At 41.4% G+C, this 16,741-nt stretch overlaps 1 protein-coding gene across 2 annotated transcripts; it reads right to left on the minus strand.

Moving 5' to 3' along the window:
* Positions 1 to 14: 14 nt before the first annotated feature.
* On the minus strand, positions 15 to 16,368 carry slc1a8b (solute carrier family 1 member 8b). 2 transcript variants are annotated; one of them, XM_089003842.1, is made up of 11 exons: positions 15,451 to 16,368; positions 15,287 to 15,366; positions 13,938 to 14,153; positions 12,912 to 12,954; positions 11,205 to 11,418; positions 9,870 to 9,969; positions 8,577 to 8,810; positions 8,295 to 8,489; positions 3,516 to 3,650; positions 3,269 to 3,431; positions 15 to 2,378 (listed from the first exon to the last, which is right to left on the minus strand). In XM_089003842.1, exons 1-11 carry the CDS (start codon positions 15,616 to 15,618, stop codon positions 2,232 to 2,234), a joined length of 1,695 nt encoding a protein of 564 aa, XP_088859968.1. In that variant the 5' UTR covers positions 15,619 to 16,368; the 3' UTR covers positions 15 to 2,231. The 2 variants fall into 2 exon arrangements, with proteins under 2 accessions (XP_088859968.1, XP_088859967.1); XM_089003841.1 differs by lacking the exons at positions 8,295 to 8,489; positions 8,577 to 8,810; positions 9,870 to 9,969; positions 11,205 to 11,418 and adding exons at positions 4,442 to 4,636; positions 4,724 to 4,957; positions 6,010 to 6,109; positions 7,367 to 7,580 and having other exon boundaries at positions 15,451 to 16,367.
* Positions 16,369 to 16,741: the final 373 nt, after the last annotated feature.

Raw genomic sequence — 16,741 nt, forward strand, 5'->3', positions numbered from 1 at the left:
TTTGTTCTTTTATCTTTTTTTTTTTTAATTGTTGTTTTTTTATTCTTGATTTTTATTTTTATTTTTGGTCAATTTTTCTTTCAATTTGGCCCAAATGAAATAGAGTTCATACATTCCACTGTGTAGGAAATGCATTTTCTTTCGGGGCGGCGTTAAATTGAGCGTTTGGAAGCTGTTTTATGCTGCTTCCTGTTTATTCTAATAAATGGATTAAAACTAGTCTTTTTGGAGGATATCGAAATATGAATTTATTTCAAGATGACCTTTTAGGATTCCGTCTTTCTGCTGGGGCCGTTTGAAAATCCTCAAAATTTATATTGGCTCGTAATCGATTTTTTTCGATATCGATATTTTATGGTGCCTTTAAAAAATGCTCCCTTGAGGGTATTTCTTATTTTTTTTGCATAGTAGCTATGATCAAACGGGGGCTGTCGATTCCCCAAACGGCCACAGCTGCCGCTCGTGAGGTTCTTTCAAATGTGTGCAATGTTTTCAAAGCAAATCAGATCATACGTCTTGGTGGACTTTTAACTTCCATTTTAAATTTAGTTTCATGTATTTTATTCACTTTTTTTGCGTGGAAGATTTTTGCTGGTCTTAACACTCTGGCGTACGTTAAATGTCCAAAAATCTTTGAACGGTAATAAACATTTTTGGTGGCTTTGAAGTAAAGGAATGACTTGGTGTGTTTTCGGGGCGGGAGGAGGAAACCGGAGGATGTTTAAACTCATTTAAAGGACAACCGACACCTCCGGACAAGTTGCGTCCATAATTTGTAAAATCACTTCAAATGACTTCTACTGAGTGCTGAATATTCAGGAAGCTGATGACGATGCCCTAAGTGACGTCACATTCGGAACACCACTGGCCGAGAAAGCGACACATCATGCATTTTCTGTACTTTTTTTCGCCTGAAAACACTGTTGATTGCGAAATTAGAAGGAAAACTACATCAATAATGCAATGGTGAGCCAATTGTGGTAACACGCATAAAGAAGGTGTAAGTTGACACAAATTCCCAGCCCATTTCCAACGGAGCTGGTGCGCCATCTTGTGCATTTTCTGGGCGCTGCATTGGAGTCCAGACGGCTCGAATTGATATGAAAGGACTTCTTTAATCGATTGCAAACATGTATGCTTTCCTCTTCAGAACTATTTGAATCATATTCATAACTGGATGGATCACAAGAAAGCATCTTCTCCGAATCTCTCTATGAAGCCATTATTTTGATTCTGGAGCAAGGCAGTTTGTGAAGGAGATTCCTGGTGTGATGTCACGAACAAGGGGGCGGGACTTTCTGAATATTCCCAGTTTCGAGCTCATTTTGTGGCAGTTTTGGGACACTAAGTCATTTTTATTGGTCTTTTGCATTTGACTAAAAATATCAGCCTGCGTGCGTGTTTTGGGTATTTTAGATGCTATAAAACGTTTTTCTGATGTCAGTTAGGAAACAAGAAAATGGTGTCGGTTGTCCTTTAAATAATGTTAACGTCAGCGAAAGAATGAATCACAATGTCCAAATGGAAAAATATGACTTACCATTTTTCTTTTCGGGACATATAATTGTGTTGAGGACAAGTCTGAATCAAATTTGTTAATGGCATCTGCTAGCGACTGCTTTATCTAAATTAGCTGTACCTTCAAATCAGAAACAAATGGTAGGTTCAGTGAACCAACTTTTAATTGGAAAACAAGCACAAAAAACATTCACATTTGTATAAAAAAAAGATGACTGATTCCTCGAATTTTGTAGTTTTTTTCTTCCTTTCGTTATCTGAACTTGAGGTTGAATCGAAAAGATCAGGCGAGCTAGCACAGCTCCAGTCGTCGAGCGCTCATCACCCAACACGAAGGTTGAGGTTCCGATCCTTGGTCATTGTGACCATGTCGTAGTGTCCTTGAGCAAGATGCTGAACCCCCTTTCCGATGCTGTGTCATCACATGAGGATTAGGGTTTTTAGAGTCATGATCTCCTGCCATCTTAGGGCAACCGATCATGTTAAGGCATCGAGAGTCGAGATGGTCGTCGGGACAACCCTGCACAAGTCTTTAACGACGCCAAAATTGGTGCCCACAGACGGAATTATGAGATCTACAGCACCAAGTCGTGCTCTTCTTTGTTGTTTGTTTTGTCTTGGCACTGGAAAAGGACCTAAAAAGCTGCATCCTGAGTTTGAACATCCCATTTTGGTTTCTTTTGCTGAGCGACGCGTCCATCGGAAGGCTGGCTTCAAACTTGGCATAAGTTATAGCAGGCCACGGGTTTCTCCAAGATGTTGTCACCGTCGACCTCAAACATAAAATCGCAGCGGTGCGCGATCAGAGGTGCGTCGGACAGGGTCACGCTCTGGTTGCCTACGGAGATCACCGTGTCTCTCTGTTGAGGGTGTAGGTAGGGAAACAATATTTGTTAGTCTTTGCGAGATGACTCAAATATGTTCAGAACTTGACCTAAGACCTTTAAAAAACGCGACACTGACTCAAATCTAAATTTCTTACCATAACCTAATCCAACCTGAGAAAAAAAACGCTCTGAACTTGACACCGCCCTACACACTCTTGAGATCTTGCCCACTGCAAGAATCTAAACGGGCGCAGAAAGTCCTACTGGACCCTCCGCACCCTGCCCACCACCTTTTTCCAGCTACTCCCTTCAGGCAGGCGCTACTTTGCACATTGTCTCACAATTGTTCCTGAGAGGTACCACTTATATTAAGGGATTAGATTAGTTTAGCCTTTATTAGTATCCTCCATACTTATTGGTCATGTCTTTTCTTAGGACGATACTAGTGCAGCGTGTTGTACCAGAGACAAATTCCTTGTGCGTTCTACATACTTGGCCAATCAAGATGATTCTGATTCTGATTTTCCTTACTGTCAGATATGTTCGATCGGACACTGTGGACAAAGGCTCGAACACAGAAAGATTGTCTTTTACTGCCGGCAGGAGATGTAGCCATTCATGACAGACGCCTGAATTGTACAGCCCTCTGCCAAGCTATTCATTGAGAGTATGCAAATTTTAACGATACATTAGTAAAACACAGTTTTCTTGATTAGAATACCACGCCCCAGGGACGTTCTAAGCACAAACAGCTGTAAGCAATAAAACATTGTCTTTTCCATGAACTGATAAATTTGACTGTGTTTGTTGACCTCAGATTGACCCCAGGTTTCTCTGTGCTTCATTTGTGTACTCGAGTCCGACATGTTCATGAAACTTTTAAATATGATAACTTCTTATTCTGTCTAATCTCTATCACTTACCCGTTGAGATGATCCTCCGTTATTGACGATGGTGGGGGCGATGACATCCATGGCGACCCCCGCCGGGGCGGCGGCTTTCTCAAAATCCTTCCGGCATATGTGCGCCATGATACCGGCTGCTAAGGCATCGCCCAGGACGTTTATCATCGTCCTGAATCGATCGCTGTGAGAAATCAACATGATGTTTGGACCTCAATTGACTTTTGAAAATATTTTGTCGTTAAAAGTGCCTGGCGATGGGACTCACAGAACCCAGTCGATGGCCACAATCAGTGAGATGTCCGCGGGGGGTAAACCAACAGAGGTTAGGACGATCACCATGGTAACAAGACCAGCTTGAGGTATTCCGGCGGCGCCGATGCTCGCTGCTGTCGCCGTGATGCTAAAGCGGAAGAAGTCGCTACTTACAAAATGTATTTTCCAAACGGGTTAAAACTTAACTCATTCACTACCATTCACAAATTTATTCGGGAATTGAAAATATGACAGAACGCCATTTGTTGTTGTTGTTGTTTTTTTTTTCATGCGCCTGAGTGCCGCTAAAGCGCTGGCCTGACGGAATGTTTTTTGTTTTCCACAAGGGGCAGCATTTCCCTTTTTTCCATGTTAGCGCTTTGTTCCAGCTTTAGCTGTTGTTAAAGCGCTATATAAACCAATATGTATGTATTGCATTTTATTTTGGACATGTGCCCACATTTCAAACTCATATAACTCCAGACCCATATCATTTAGGAATTAACTCTTTTTCTGACGAAAGAAAAGAGTACGGTTTCGAACGCTGCATTGAATTTATGTCATCCTAAAACTTAATATTCTGTGGGTCCTAGAATTTGAGTGACAATCACAAAAAACCCTGGCACTGGAGTGAATGAGTTAAACTGGCAGTGAATGAGTTAAATTGCCATAATTTGTATTCTCTATTTTTTGTCTTTTTTTACATAATACACAAATTTATTTATTGTTTAATAATCTAATTGTAACATGTATTTGTTACCAAATGTAATGGATTTTTTATGCTTTACAAAACTCATTTGGAACGGATTAGGGCATTTACATGGAAAATGCGTCTCTACTTTCACATTTTTTTTTTTTCAGAACCATTAGCAAGCCCCCGTTGACGCTTAAGCACCATTTCTTCTTACTCTTCCAGCAGATTGAACACCCGAAAGATACCTTATAGTGACAAGCTGCCCAAAGTCCAAATCGTATTCGTTGACTTGTGCGATGAAAATGGCCGCCACCGCCTCATAAAGGGCCGTTCCGTCCATGTTGATGGTGGCCCCTACGGGCAACACGAAGCGAGCGATCTGACGATCCACGCCGCAGTTCTCCAGCAGACACTTCATGGTGATTGGCAAAGTGGCTGAGCTGAAAGAAGAACCAAACGCACTTCGGGTGTCAACGCTAGTGGGCGGGGCATCACCCGCCTAAAGTCCCGCTTCGGACTCCGCTCACCTTGAAGAAGTGGCCAAGGCGATGACCAGAGCCTGAAGGAGGCCCCTGATAAAGGGAAATGGGTTTTTGCGCGTGAAGAAGAAGTAGAAGAGGGGCAGCAAGATGAGGCCGTGCACAAATAGTCCGGACAGGACCGTGATGAAGTACATGCCCAGTTTTTCTCCCAGGTGGGCCGGATCGTGCATATCCAAGATTTTCCCGGCCACCAGGAAGACGATCCCGAAGGGAAAATACCTGCCGCACGGAATCAACAAGGAGGTTGCTTCTCTCTTACCACCCCATGAGGGCACTTCAGGTACCCGCGAGACCGCTGCCTGCTACAGTGATACCTCGGTTTACGAACCCCTTGGCTTACGAACTTTTTGGTTTACGAATGTTAAATTTATGAAAAATTTACCTTGGCATACGAACTATTTTTCGGGATACACACGGAACGCCACAATGAGTGATGTGTCGTTCGCGAACAAGCCCGTTCTCCTAAAAGAAAATGGCTGCCGACTTTTTTTGTCCTCTATTCCCAGTCGTCGGTTAAAGCCACATGATTGGTCAAGAACGCAGCAGTGGGGGGAGGTGGTTTAAACATTAAAGAGACTGGCAGACGACAGAGAGAGAGTGAGAAAATGGATAGAAAACAGTGAAATTTAAACTCGTTTCAACTTTGATAGTTCATAGGCAGAGTTTAGACAGCAGGGCCCCACAAACAACCCGCACAAATCATCTGTACACTTGATAGCAAAAAGCTATCAACCCAGCTAAACAGAACACAATTGATGAGGAACAAGGTAAAATTAGCGCAGAGAATGCACCTACAAGGGATCATTCCTCAAGATGGTGAAAGAAGAAGGCTACGTTCCTCATCAAGTGTTTAATGCTGAGGAAACCGGCCACTCCATTCCATCAAGCCATCAACGACCATAACAAAGGTAAATAAAACAACTTTATTATACTGTAGTTTATTTCTTTAATTATAATTAGCATGTTTGACAATAGAGCTGACTTTGACTTTGATAATACCATATCACATTTATTATACATAAATAAAGTATATTTTGTGTAGTTTTAGAAAATTAGAAAGTAGAAAATTATGTTTTATAAGGACCTGGGAACGGATTATTCTCATTTTAATGGTTTCATATGGGAAATTATTTTTTGGAATACACACTTTTTCGCCTGACACAGTCTGGGAACCAATTAAGTTTGTAAGCCAAGGTATCACTGTATTTTATTTTTAGATTTAATCTTCCTACGCGCCGTGTTTATATTTTAAGCGAGCGTGTGTTCCTCACCACATGGCAGCGTTAATGATCTTCATGACGCACTCGTTGATGCACTGGCAAACGTTGACCAGCGGCGCTCCGCGTTCGCCCATCTTACCCAAGAGCAGTCCTGAAGAGCACACCAGGAGGACAGTTTAGAAATGAAAATGTATTATTATTATTTAGACTTGCAGGACCCCAATTTGGAAAACCTTGAATCTTAAAACTCGAAATCCAGAAAAAAAAACGCCCAAATCCCAAAAATAACATAATAATACATTTCATTTATAAGCGCCTTTCAAAACGCTCATGGTCACTTTACCGTCACAGGATGCGTTTTTTTCTTCTGTGGGTGGGCAGTGGCAGCCACATGCGCCAGCGCTCACTCAACCCGGAAGTAACTCAAATAGATAGAAAGCTAGCTAATAGTTAATAGATAGCCAACTAGACCACCAGCCAGCTAGATAGATAGCTAATAGACATCAAATAGCTAGCTAGGTAGCTCGCTAGATAGATATCTAGCTACATAACTAATAAATAGCTAGCCAGCTAGATAGATAGCTAATAGACAGCAAATAATAATAATACATTTAATTAATAATTGCCTTTGAAACAGCAAATAATAATACATTTGATTTATAAACGCCTTTCGAAACTTTCAAGGTCACTTTACAGTCAGAGGATAAGTTTAACTGTGGGTGAGCAGCGGCAGCCACCTGCACCAGCGTTCACTCAACCCGGAAGTAACTCAAATAGATAGAAAGCTAGTTAATAAATAGCCAACTAGGCAAACCAGCCAGCTAGATAGATAGCTAATAGAGAGCAAATAGCTAGATAGCTAATAAATAGCTAGCTAGATAGCTAATAGACAGCAAATAGCTAGCTAGCTAGGTAGATATCTAGCTAGATAGCTAATAGCTAGCTAGGTAAATAGCATTGATTTATTGAAAATACGATGAATGATGAACTTTCTGTCAAAATAATACAGACAACTGATGTCATGCTACCCTAAAGAAAATATTTATAAAATATTTCATATGCATTTTTTAATAGAGTTGCGCACCAAATTTGTGACAAGAAAGACAGGAGCTGCAAATTGTGTGGATTGTCATTTTCGTTGTGTAAAATCTGTCAAAAATAACATTGACAAAGAGTTTGAAAACTTTTTCTCGTCACAATCAGTCAGCAAGCAACCTGGCGTGAATGGCTGCCGCTGCTCACCCGCACAAAAAAAAAAAATCCCGTGACTGTAAAGTGTCCTTGAGAGTTTTGAAACGTGCTTCGAACTTAAATGTATTATTATAAAAGTGTGCTACTTTCCACAATCAATCAAAATAGACAGCTAATAGCTAGCTAGAAGGCTAGATAGCAAATGATCTGATCCTACCCATGGTGGCCGAGAAGATGACGATCCCCAGTACGTTCATGCCCTTGCTGGTACTGGGGACAATTTTGTAGTTGATGTCCGGCGCCGGGGTGATGTCCAGAAAAACCGGGTGGCCCAGGCGGGGATTGTGATAGTCGGGCATGACGTAGACGTAGTTGGCTTGTGATTCCTTCGCGTTGGAACTCTGGATGATGGGCATCAGGTCGGTTCGGTACTGCGCGGTAAGAAGGGGTGACCGCAATACAAGAGTTAATGCCAAGACATTTCGCACTCGTGGTTTTAAGTCATTCACTGCCATTCCGGAATTTATCCGGGAATTGAAAAGTGACGTGGAGCGCCATTCCCGAATTTTGTCTTGTTTTTTTTGCAAGGGTGGTGCCGATAAAGCGCTTGTCAGACCTCTGGCAATGTTTTTTTTCCCCCATTCCACGAGGGGGCAGAATTTGCCTTTTGTCCATGTTAACGCTTTGTTAGGCCTTCAAATGGTTTGAAAGGGGAGTAAAAGAAGCCATTTTCATAAAACAGCAAAATCCTGCACTAAATCGCCATGGTGGGGCGAGGTTTAATTTGGATCGTTTGTACAATAGACTTCTTGGTCAACATAGGCTTAGTTACTATAATGAGGTGATACCAGGGCAAATGGGGCAATCAGGCCAGTCTTAGACCTCTTACTCAGGCAGGACAATAGAAGTAAATAATACACAAATTTATTTATTGTTTAATAATCTAATTGTAACATGTATTTGTTACCAAATGTAATGGATTTTTTATGCTTTACAAAACTCATTTGGAACGGATTAGGGCATTTACATGGAAAATGCGTCTCTACTTTCACATTTTTTTTTTTCAGAACCATTAGCAAGCCCCCGTTGACGCTTAAGCACCATTTCTTCTTACTCTTCCAGCAGATTGAACCCCCGAAAGATACCTTATAGTGACAAGCTGCCCAAAGTCCAAATCGTATTCGTTGACTTGTGCGATGAAAATGGCCGCCACCGCCTCATAAAGGGCCGTTCCGTCCATGTTGATGGTGGCCCCTACGGGCAACACGAAGCGAGCGATCTGACGATCCACGCCGCAGTTCTCCAGCAGACACTTCATGGTGATTGGCAAAGTGGCTGAGCTGAAAGCAGAACCAAACGCACCTCGGGTGTCAACGCTAGTGGGCGGGGCATCACCCGCCTAAAGTCCCGCTTCGGACTCCGCTCACCTTGAAGAAGTGGCCAAGGCGATGACCAGAGCCTGAAGGAGGCCCCTGATAAAGGGAAATGGGTTTTTGCGCGTGAAGAAGAAGTAGAAGAGGGGCAGCAAGATGAGGCCGTGCACAAATAGTCCGGACAGGACCGTGATGAAGTACATGCCCAGTTTTTCTCCCAGGTGGGCCGGATCGTGCATATCCAAGATTTTCCCGGCCACCAGGAAGACGATCCCGAAGGGGAAATACCTGCCGCACGGAATCAACAAGAAGGTTGCTTCTCTCTTACCACCCCATGAGGGCACTTCAGGTACCCGCGAGACCGCTGCCTGCTACAGTGATACCTCGGTTTACGAACCCCTTGGCTTACGAACTTTTTGGTTTACGAATGTTAAATTTATGAAAAATTTACCTTGGCATACGAACTATTTTTCGGGATACACACGGAGCGCCACAATGAGTGATGTGTCGTTCGCGAACAAGCCTGTTCTCCTAAAAGAAAATGGCTGCCGATTTTTTTTGTCCTCTATTCCCAGTCGTCGGTTAAAGCCACGTGATTGGTCAAGAACGCAGCAGTGGGGGGGGGGGGGGGGTGGTTTAAACATTAAAGAGACTGGCAGACGACAGAGAGAGAGTGAGAAAATGGATAGAAAACAGTGAAATTTAAACTCGTTTCAACTTTGATAGTTCATAGGCAGAGTTTAGACAGCAAGGCCCCACAAACAACCCGCACAAGTCATCTGTACACTTGATAGCAAAAAGCTATCAACCCAGCTAAACAGACCGCAATTGATGAGGAACAAGGTAAAATTAGCGCAGAGAATGCACCTACAAGGGATCATTCCTCAAGATGGTGAAAGAAGAAGGCTACGTTCCTCATCAAGTGTTTAATGCTGAGGAAAACGGCCACTCCATTCCATCAAGCCATCAACGACCATAACAAAGGTAAATAAAACAACTTTATTATACTGTAGTTTATTTCTTTAATTATAATTAGCATGTTTGACAATAGAGCTGACTTTGACTTTGATAATACCATATTACATTTATTATACATAAATAAAGTATATTTTGTGTAGTTTTAGAAAATTAGAAAGTAGAAAATTATGTTTTATAAGGACCTGGGAACGGATTATTCTCATTTTAATGGTTTCATATGGGAAATTATTTTTTGGAATACACACTTTTTCGCCTGGCACAGTCTGGGAACTAATTAAGTTTGTAAGCCAAGGTATCACTGTATTTTATTTTTAGATTTAATCTTCCTACGCGCCGTGTTTATATTTTAAGCGAGCGTGTGTTCCTCACCACATGGCAGCGTTAATGATCTTCATGACGCACTCGTTGATGCACTGGCAAACGTTGACCAGCGGCGCTCCGCGTTCGCCCATCTTACCCAAGAGCAGTCCTGAAGAGCACACCAGGAGGACAGTTTAGAAATGAAATGTATTATTATTATTTAGACTTGCAGGACCCCAATTTGGAAAACCTTGAATCTTAAAACTCGAAATCCAGAAAAAAACCGCCCAAATCCCAAATAATAACATAATAATACATTTCATTTATAAGCGCCTTTCAAAACTCTCATGGTCACTTTACCGTCACAGGATGCGTTTTTTTCTTCTGTGGGTGGGCAGTGGCAGCCACATGCGCCAGCGCTCACTCAACCCGGAAGTAACTCAAATAGATAGAAAGCTAGCTAATAGTTAATAGATAGCCAACTAGACCACCAGCCAGCTAGATAGATAGCTAATAGACATCAAATAGCTAGCTAGGTAGCTCGCTAGATAGATATCTAGCTACATAACTAATAAATAGCTAGCCAGCTAGATAGATAGCTAATAGACAGCAAATAATAATACATTTCATTAATAATTGCCTTTCAAACAGCAAATAATAATACATTTCATTTATAAACGCCTTTCGAAACTTTCAAGGTCACTTTACAGTCAGAGGATAAGTTTTTCTGTGGGTGAGCAGCGGCAGCCACCTGCACCAGCGTTCACTCAACCCGGAAGTAACTCAAATAGATAGAAAGCTAGTTAATAAATAGCCAACTAGACAAACCAGCCAGCTAGATAGATAGCTAATAGAGAGCAAATAGCTAGATAGCTAATAGACAGCAAATAGCTAGCTAGCTAGGTAGATATCTAGCTAGATAGCTAATAGCTAGGTAAATAACATTGATTTATTGTAAATACGATGAATAATGAACTTTCTGTCAAAATAATACAAACAACTGATGTCATGCTACCCTAAAGAAAATATTTATAAAATATTTCATATGCATTTTTTAATAGAGTTGCGCACCAAATTTGTGACAAGACAGACAGGAGCTGCAAATTGTGTGGATTGTCATTTTCGTTGTGTAAAATCTGTCAAAAATAACATTGACAAAGAGTTTGAAAACTTTTTCTCGTCACAATCAGTCAGCAAGGAACCTGGCGTGAATGGCTGCCGCTGCTCACCCGCACACAAAAAAAATCCCGTGACTGTAAAGTGTCCTTGAGAGTTTTGAAAGGCGCTTAGAACTTAAATGTATTATTATAGAAGTGTGCTACTTTCCACAATCAATCAAAATAGACAGCTAATAGCTAGCTAGAAGGCTAGATAGCTAATAGATAGCAAATGATCTGCTCCTACCCATGGTGGCCGAGAAGATGACGATCCCCAGTACGTTCATGCCCTTGCTGGTACTAGGGACAATTTTGTAGTTGATGTCCGGCGCCGGAGTGATGTCCAGAAAAACCGGGTGGCCCAGGCGGGGATTGTGATAGTCGGGCATGACGTAGACGTAGTTGGCTTGTGATTCCTTCGCGTTGGAACTCTGGATGATGGGCACCAGGTCGGTTCGGTACTGCGCGGTAAGAAGGGGTGACCGCAATACAAGAGTTAATGCCAAGACATTTCGCACTCGTGGTTTTAAGTCATTCACTGCCATTCCGGAATTTATCCGGGAATTGAAAAGTGACGTGGAGCGCCATTCCCGAATTTTGTCTTGTTTTTTTTGCAAGGGTGGTGCCGATAAAGCGCTTGTCAGACCTCTGGCAATGTTTTTTTTCCCCCATTCCACGAGGGGGCAGAATTTGCCTTTTGTCCATGTTAACGCTTTGTTAGGCCTTCAAATGGTTTGAAAGGGGAGTAAAAGAAGCCATTTTCATAAAACAGCAAAATCCTGCACTAAATCGCCATGGTGGGGCGAGGTTTAATTTGGATCGTTTGTACAATAGACTTCTTGGTCAACATAGGCTTAGTTACTATAATGAGGTGATACCAGGGCAAATGGGGCAATCAGGCCAGTCTTAGACCTCTTACTCAGGCAGGACAATAGAAGTAATCAATGTAGCCGCAGGGAGTCGTCCTCTGCTCCCCCCAACCTGAGAGCAGGGACCAATCATAGCAAGAGTCTGGCACCGCTACGTCTGGACAGTAGGGATATATATATATATATAGGGCCGAAACTACCGGCAAAAGACTTTAGTTGGCTGACGAAGCCTCTTGGATAAGAAACATCTGACACATTCAAAGAAGTACAGATGACAGCTGAAGAAACCTTTTCATCGATGGACCACTCCTGTACGACTGAGAGCTTACACAGACGTAGACCTTCAAATGTTGTTAAAAGCGCCATATAAATCAATATGTATTGTATTGCATTGTATTTTGTATATCCGCCCCCATTTCAAGCTCAGATAACTCCAGACCCATATCACTTAGTAATTAACTTGTTTTTTTCTGATGAAAGAAGAGAGTCTACGGTTATGTCCCCAACTCCAGTGACAGAAAGGGTCAATTGTTGAACTCAATCAGAAATTTATTTGGGAATTGAAAATATGACAGAGCGCCATTCACGGATTTGTTCGGGTGCCGATAAAGCGCTGGCCATGGCCTCTGGCAATGTTTTTTTTTTCTTTTCCAAGGGGGGCAGCATTTCCCTTTTTTCCATGTTTGCATTTTGTTCCAGCTGTTGTTAAAGCGGTATAAAGTGACCTTGAGAGTTTTGAAATGTGCTTATAAATGAAATGTATTGCAGTATTATTATTATACTATGTAAACTAATGTGTATGTATTGCATTGTATTTTGTACATCTGCCCCCATTTCAAGCTCAGATAACTCCAGACCCATATCACTTAGGAATGAACTATTTCCCTCTGACGATAGAAGAGAAGCTAAGGTTTCTAACACCGTATTGAACGTGGATGTGGTCCGAAAACTCAATATTCTGTGGGTCGTGGAATTCGAGTGACAATGACAAAAACCCTGGCACTGGAGTGAACACATTTTTGGACATGGTCTGGTAGTGAATGAGTTAAATGGATCTTGGCCCGATTCTGATTCTTATTGCTTACCTGTTGGAATGTTGCTTCAATGAGATTGGAAGGGATCATGTTCCTGTAAAAAAAAAAGACGAGAAATGGCGTATTTTCATGGATGTGGTCAAAGCAAATCCATTGATTTTCTATAACACTCGTCTGCTGTCGAGTTACAGGGTGGCAATGTGGGGATGGTGTACACCACAGGTGTCAAAGTCAAGGCCCGCGGGCCAAATCCGGCCCGCCACATCATGTTTTTCGGCCCGCGAAAGCAAATCAAACTTGTTAAATTCCATGATGATTGCTACAATCTGAGCCAAAATGTCATATTTTTGGATGTCAACCACAATAAAAGTCATTATTCTTGACTTCAGATTTGAAAACGACTTATTCATTAATTTGCTGTGTGCTCTATATGTAATACAGTAAAGTCTCGTTATATCGATATTCAAGGGAGTCCGAAAAAATATCGATATAACCGGGACTATCGATATATCCGACCCTGTTTGCATGTAATTTTCTCCGTGCGTGCATAGAAATAGTATCGATATAACCGGGACTATCGATATATCCGATATCGATATAACCAGACTTTACTGTATTTGAAGGGATTTAAACATTCTAATGGGTTCCCCAAATTCATAACGACCCTCGAGAGGAAACCATAACGACAATGTGGCACGCGGCAAAAAAATGACTTTGACACCCCTGCTGTACACCCTGACCGGTCACCAGCCAATCACAGGGTCCCGGATGAGGTGTAAGGAGGGGGCTGTTAAATAATCAGATTTAGCGGCAGTGTATTTGTGGACTTCTTACATGAATGGCGCTGCCCTGAAGCACGCTGGAGTCGAACGTACTCGGAGAGGGAGTGCGCGATTAACGACTTAGCATTAAGTGCTTTCCTATTTTTAGGCGGCCGGTGACAGCGCAACTCTTTTAACCCGCCGCTTTTGTGTTCCCCGTTAGTCCCTCCGATGACGTGTCGACGATCATCCAAAATGACAACAATCACCAGGAGCCACTTCGCCAACTGAGCTCACGCAAATAGTACCGGCGTACCTGATGAGGTCCAGAAGCGCATCGGCCGAAGTCATGACGGGGCCCGAGTTGGCGTGGTGGCTGTCCTTCTCGGTGCCCGCGCCCGGGTGGATGATGAGGACCAGCACGATGCCGACGATGACGGCGATGAAAGTGGTCCAGAGGTAGTAAGTGATGGTCAGGACACCCAAACGCCCGCTGGCTTTCGTGTCCATGGCCGACAGACCAGACATGAGACTGAAATGGGAAATGAAGAGGCGTGGACTTCACAGTTTGCTCACCGCTGAGATGTTTTGGTCACCAAAAGGAATGTCTCGCACAGAAACGGTCATCGTGTCGCATCGGATATGAGAAAAATGCAACAACAACAAAAAAAAAACAACAACAATCCCCAAAATTGCTCGTCAATTGCGAAGCAGTATAAATATACAGTACATATACACAGTATTAATATACAGTATATATACACAGTATAAATATGCAGTATATATACACTATATACATACACACACACAGTATATACACAGTATAAATATACAGTATGATTACAGTATATATACACAGTGTGTGTATATATATACATACAGTATAATATATACACAATATATATACATGATAAATATACAGTATGTACACACAGTATATGTATGTATGTGTATATAGATATATAACATGTGTGTATATATACTGTAATGTATATATACTGTATATATTCTGTATATTTATATTGTATATATACAGTATATATACACACATTATAAAAATATACAGTATATATACAGTATACATACAAAGTATATATACGCAGTATAAATATCCAGTATATATACACATATGTACATTATAAATTTACAGTATATATACACACAGTATAAATATAGTGGATACAGTGTATATGTACATTATAAATATACAGTATGTGTGCACAGTATATATACTGTATATATATATATATTCACACACACAGTATATATACTGTATATATACACTATATGCAGTATATGTTGATAGATAGAATACTGAGTAGGTATATATAGTGTGTGTATATATATATATATATATATATATATATATATATATATATATATATATACAGTAAAGTCTCGTTATATCGATATCGGATATATCGATAGTCCCGGTTATATCGATATTTTTCAGACTCCCGAGCATATCGATGTAACGAGACTTTACTGTATATATATATCTATATATATATATATATATTACATGTAATTTTTGGGCCAGTTTATTTATAATTCAAATGTATTTATAATTAAAAAAAAAACTGGAAGGTCTTTCACCATACTGAATACATACTGAAAACCCAAAAATAACAACAACAACAACAAAAACCTACAATTGTTTTGTACCTGGAAGTGATGAGAGGCAGAATGAGCATCTTCAGCATCCTCATCAGCAACTCCCCAGGGAAAGAAAAGTAGATCTTGGCCTGGTCATCGGAAAACATACCACAGGTAAGAAAAATTCCATCAAACAAAAGTTTCCACTTGGGACATTTTTCCGACGTTTCTACCTGCGTTGACAGGTTGAGCGACCTCAAGAGGAATCCCAGCGCGCATCCCGTCACCACGGCAAAGACGGACAACGTCAGGAGCCCGTTCCTCTTGCAGTACTCCTTGATGTACCCGCTGACCTTGAAGGACACGCTTGACACAATTTTCTTCCACCGCTCCATCCCCATAGCGAGGTACACCCAATCCCCCCCCCAGCCCCACCCGGGTGATCAGTCGCCCCGCGCAATTTCCGCGTCGGTCTGCGAGGTCCTCATCCAAGTCTCGGAAAGCGTGAGTGTTCTTTGATTATTTTTTTTTGTTGTTGCGGGTAAAGTCTCCCTGTATTGGATTATCCTCCTCCCATGTCAATTGAGACTCCCCTCCTACTTTTACTTGGCTCACGCTTAAGAGGGCTCAAGGCAAGGTGCTAGTGCTCTTTCCATTCATAGCTCACGAGGAGGAGAAAATCACCAACAAAAGCCGTTTCATTCACAAAGAAACATTGAGCTAAGTGGCTCAGCGCAGCATGCGTTGATTAAAAAGTAAGCCCCTGTTTTGAAATACAGTGAGACCTCAACTTAAGAACTTAATTGGTTCCCAGACACAGTGTGTAAGGCGAAAAGTGTGTATCTCAAAAAAAAAAATTCCCATAGGAAACCATTAAAATGGGAATAATCCGTTCCCGGGTTTCCATAAAATATATTTTTCAACTAAATAAGCCTTAAAACTACACACAACATACCTTATTCTATGTATAATAAATGTGCTATTGTATTGTAATGAAAGAAATACACCGCATTGTATCATAAAGTCACTTTATTTACATTTGTGATGGTCATTTATGGCTTGATGGAATGGCGTTGGAGGTCGAAGGTCAAAGGGAATTGCTGTTTGGAAAGAGAGGCGCATTACATGAGGACTGTAATTAAAGAAATAAACTGCTGTAAAATAAAGTTTTATTTACCTTTTTGATGGTCGTTGGTAACTTAACCTCTGGTGCTGTTCGGTCGTGTGCTTCCGCCGAAGATCAGTCCGCCAGCCGTGGTGGGTGTGTATTATGAAAATAGTGCTTATTATAAGGTTTAATTTTCAGAAATTTGACGTTTGTAAGACGAAAAGTTTTTAAGATAAGGTCTTTGTAAGTTGAGGTCTCACTGTACTTCTATATGCTATCAGAATTAAATTTGCTTTATTTATTTATGATTATTACTGTATCTATTAGCTAGCTATGTTTCTATCTATCTGAGTAACTTCCGGGTTGAGTGAACACTGGTGCGTGTGGCTGCCGCTGCTCACATGCAGAAAAAATAT

This window comes from Hippocampus bargibanti, linkage group LG09 (genome assembly GCF_051943395.1).
Source record: "Hippocampus bargibanti isolate YZ-2025 linkage group LG09, ASM5194339v1, whole genome shotgun sequence".
Classification (NCBI taxonomy): domain Eukaryota; kingdom Metazoa; phylum Chordata; class Actinopteri; order Syngnathiformes; family Syngnathidae; genus Hippocampus; species Hippocampus bargibanti.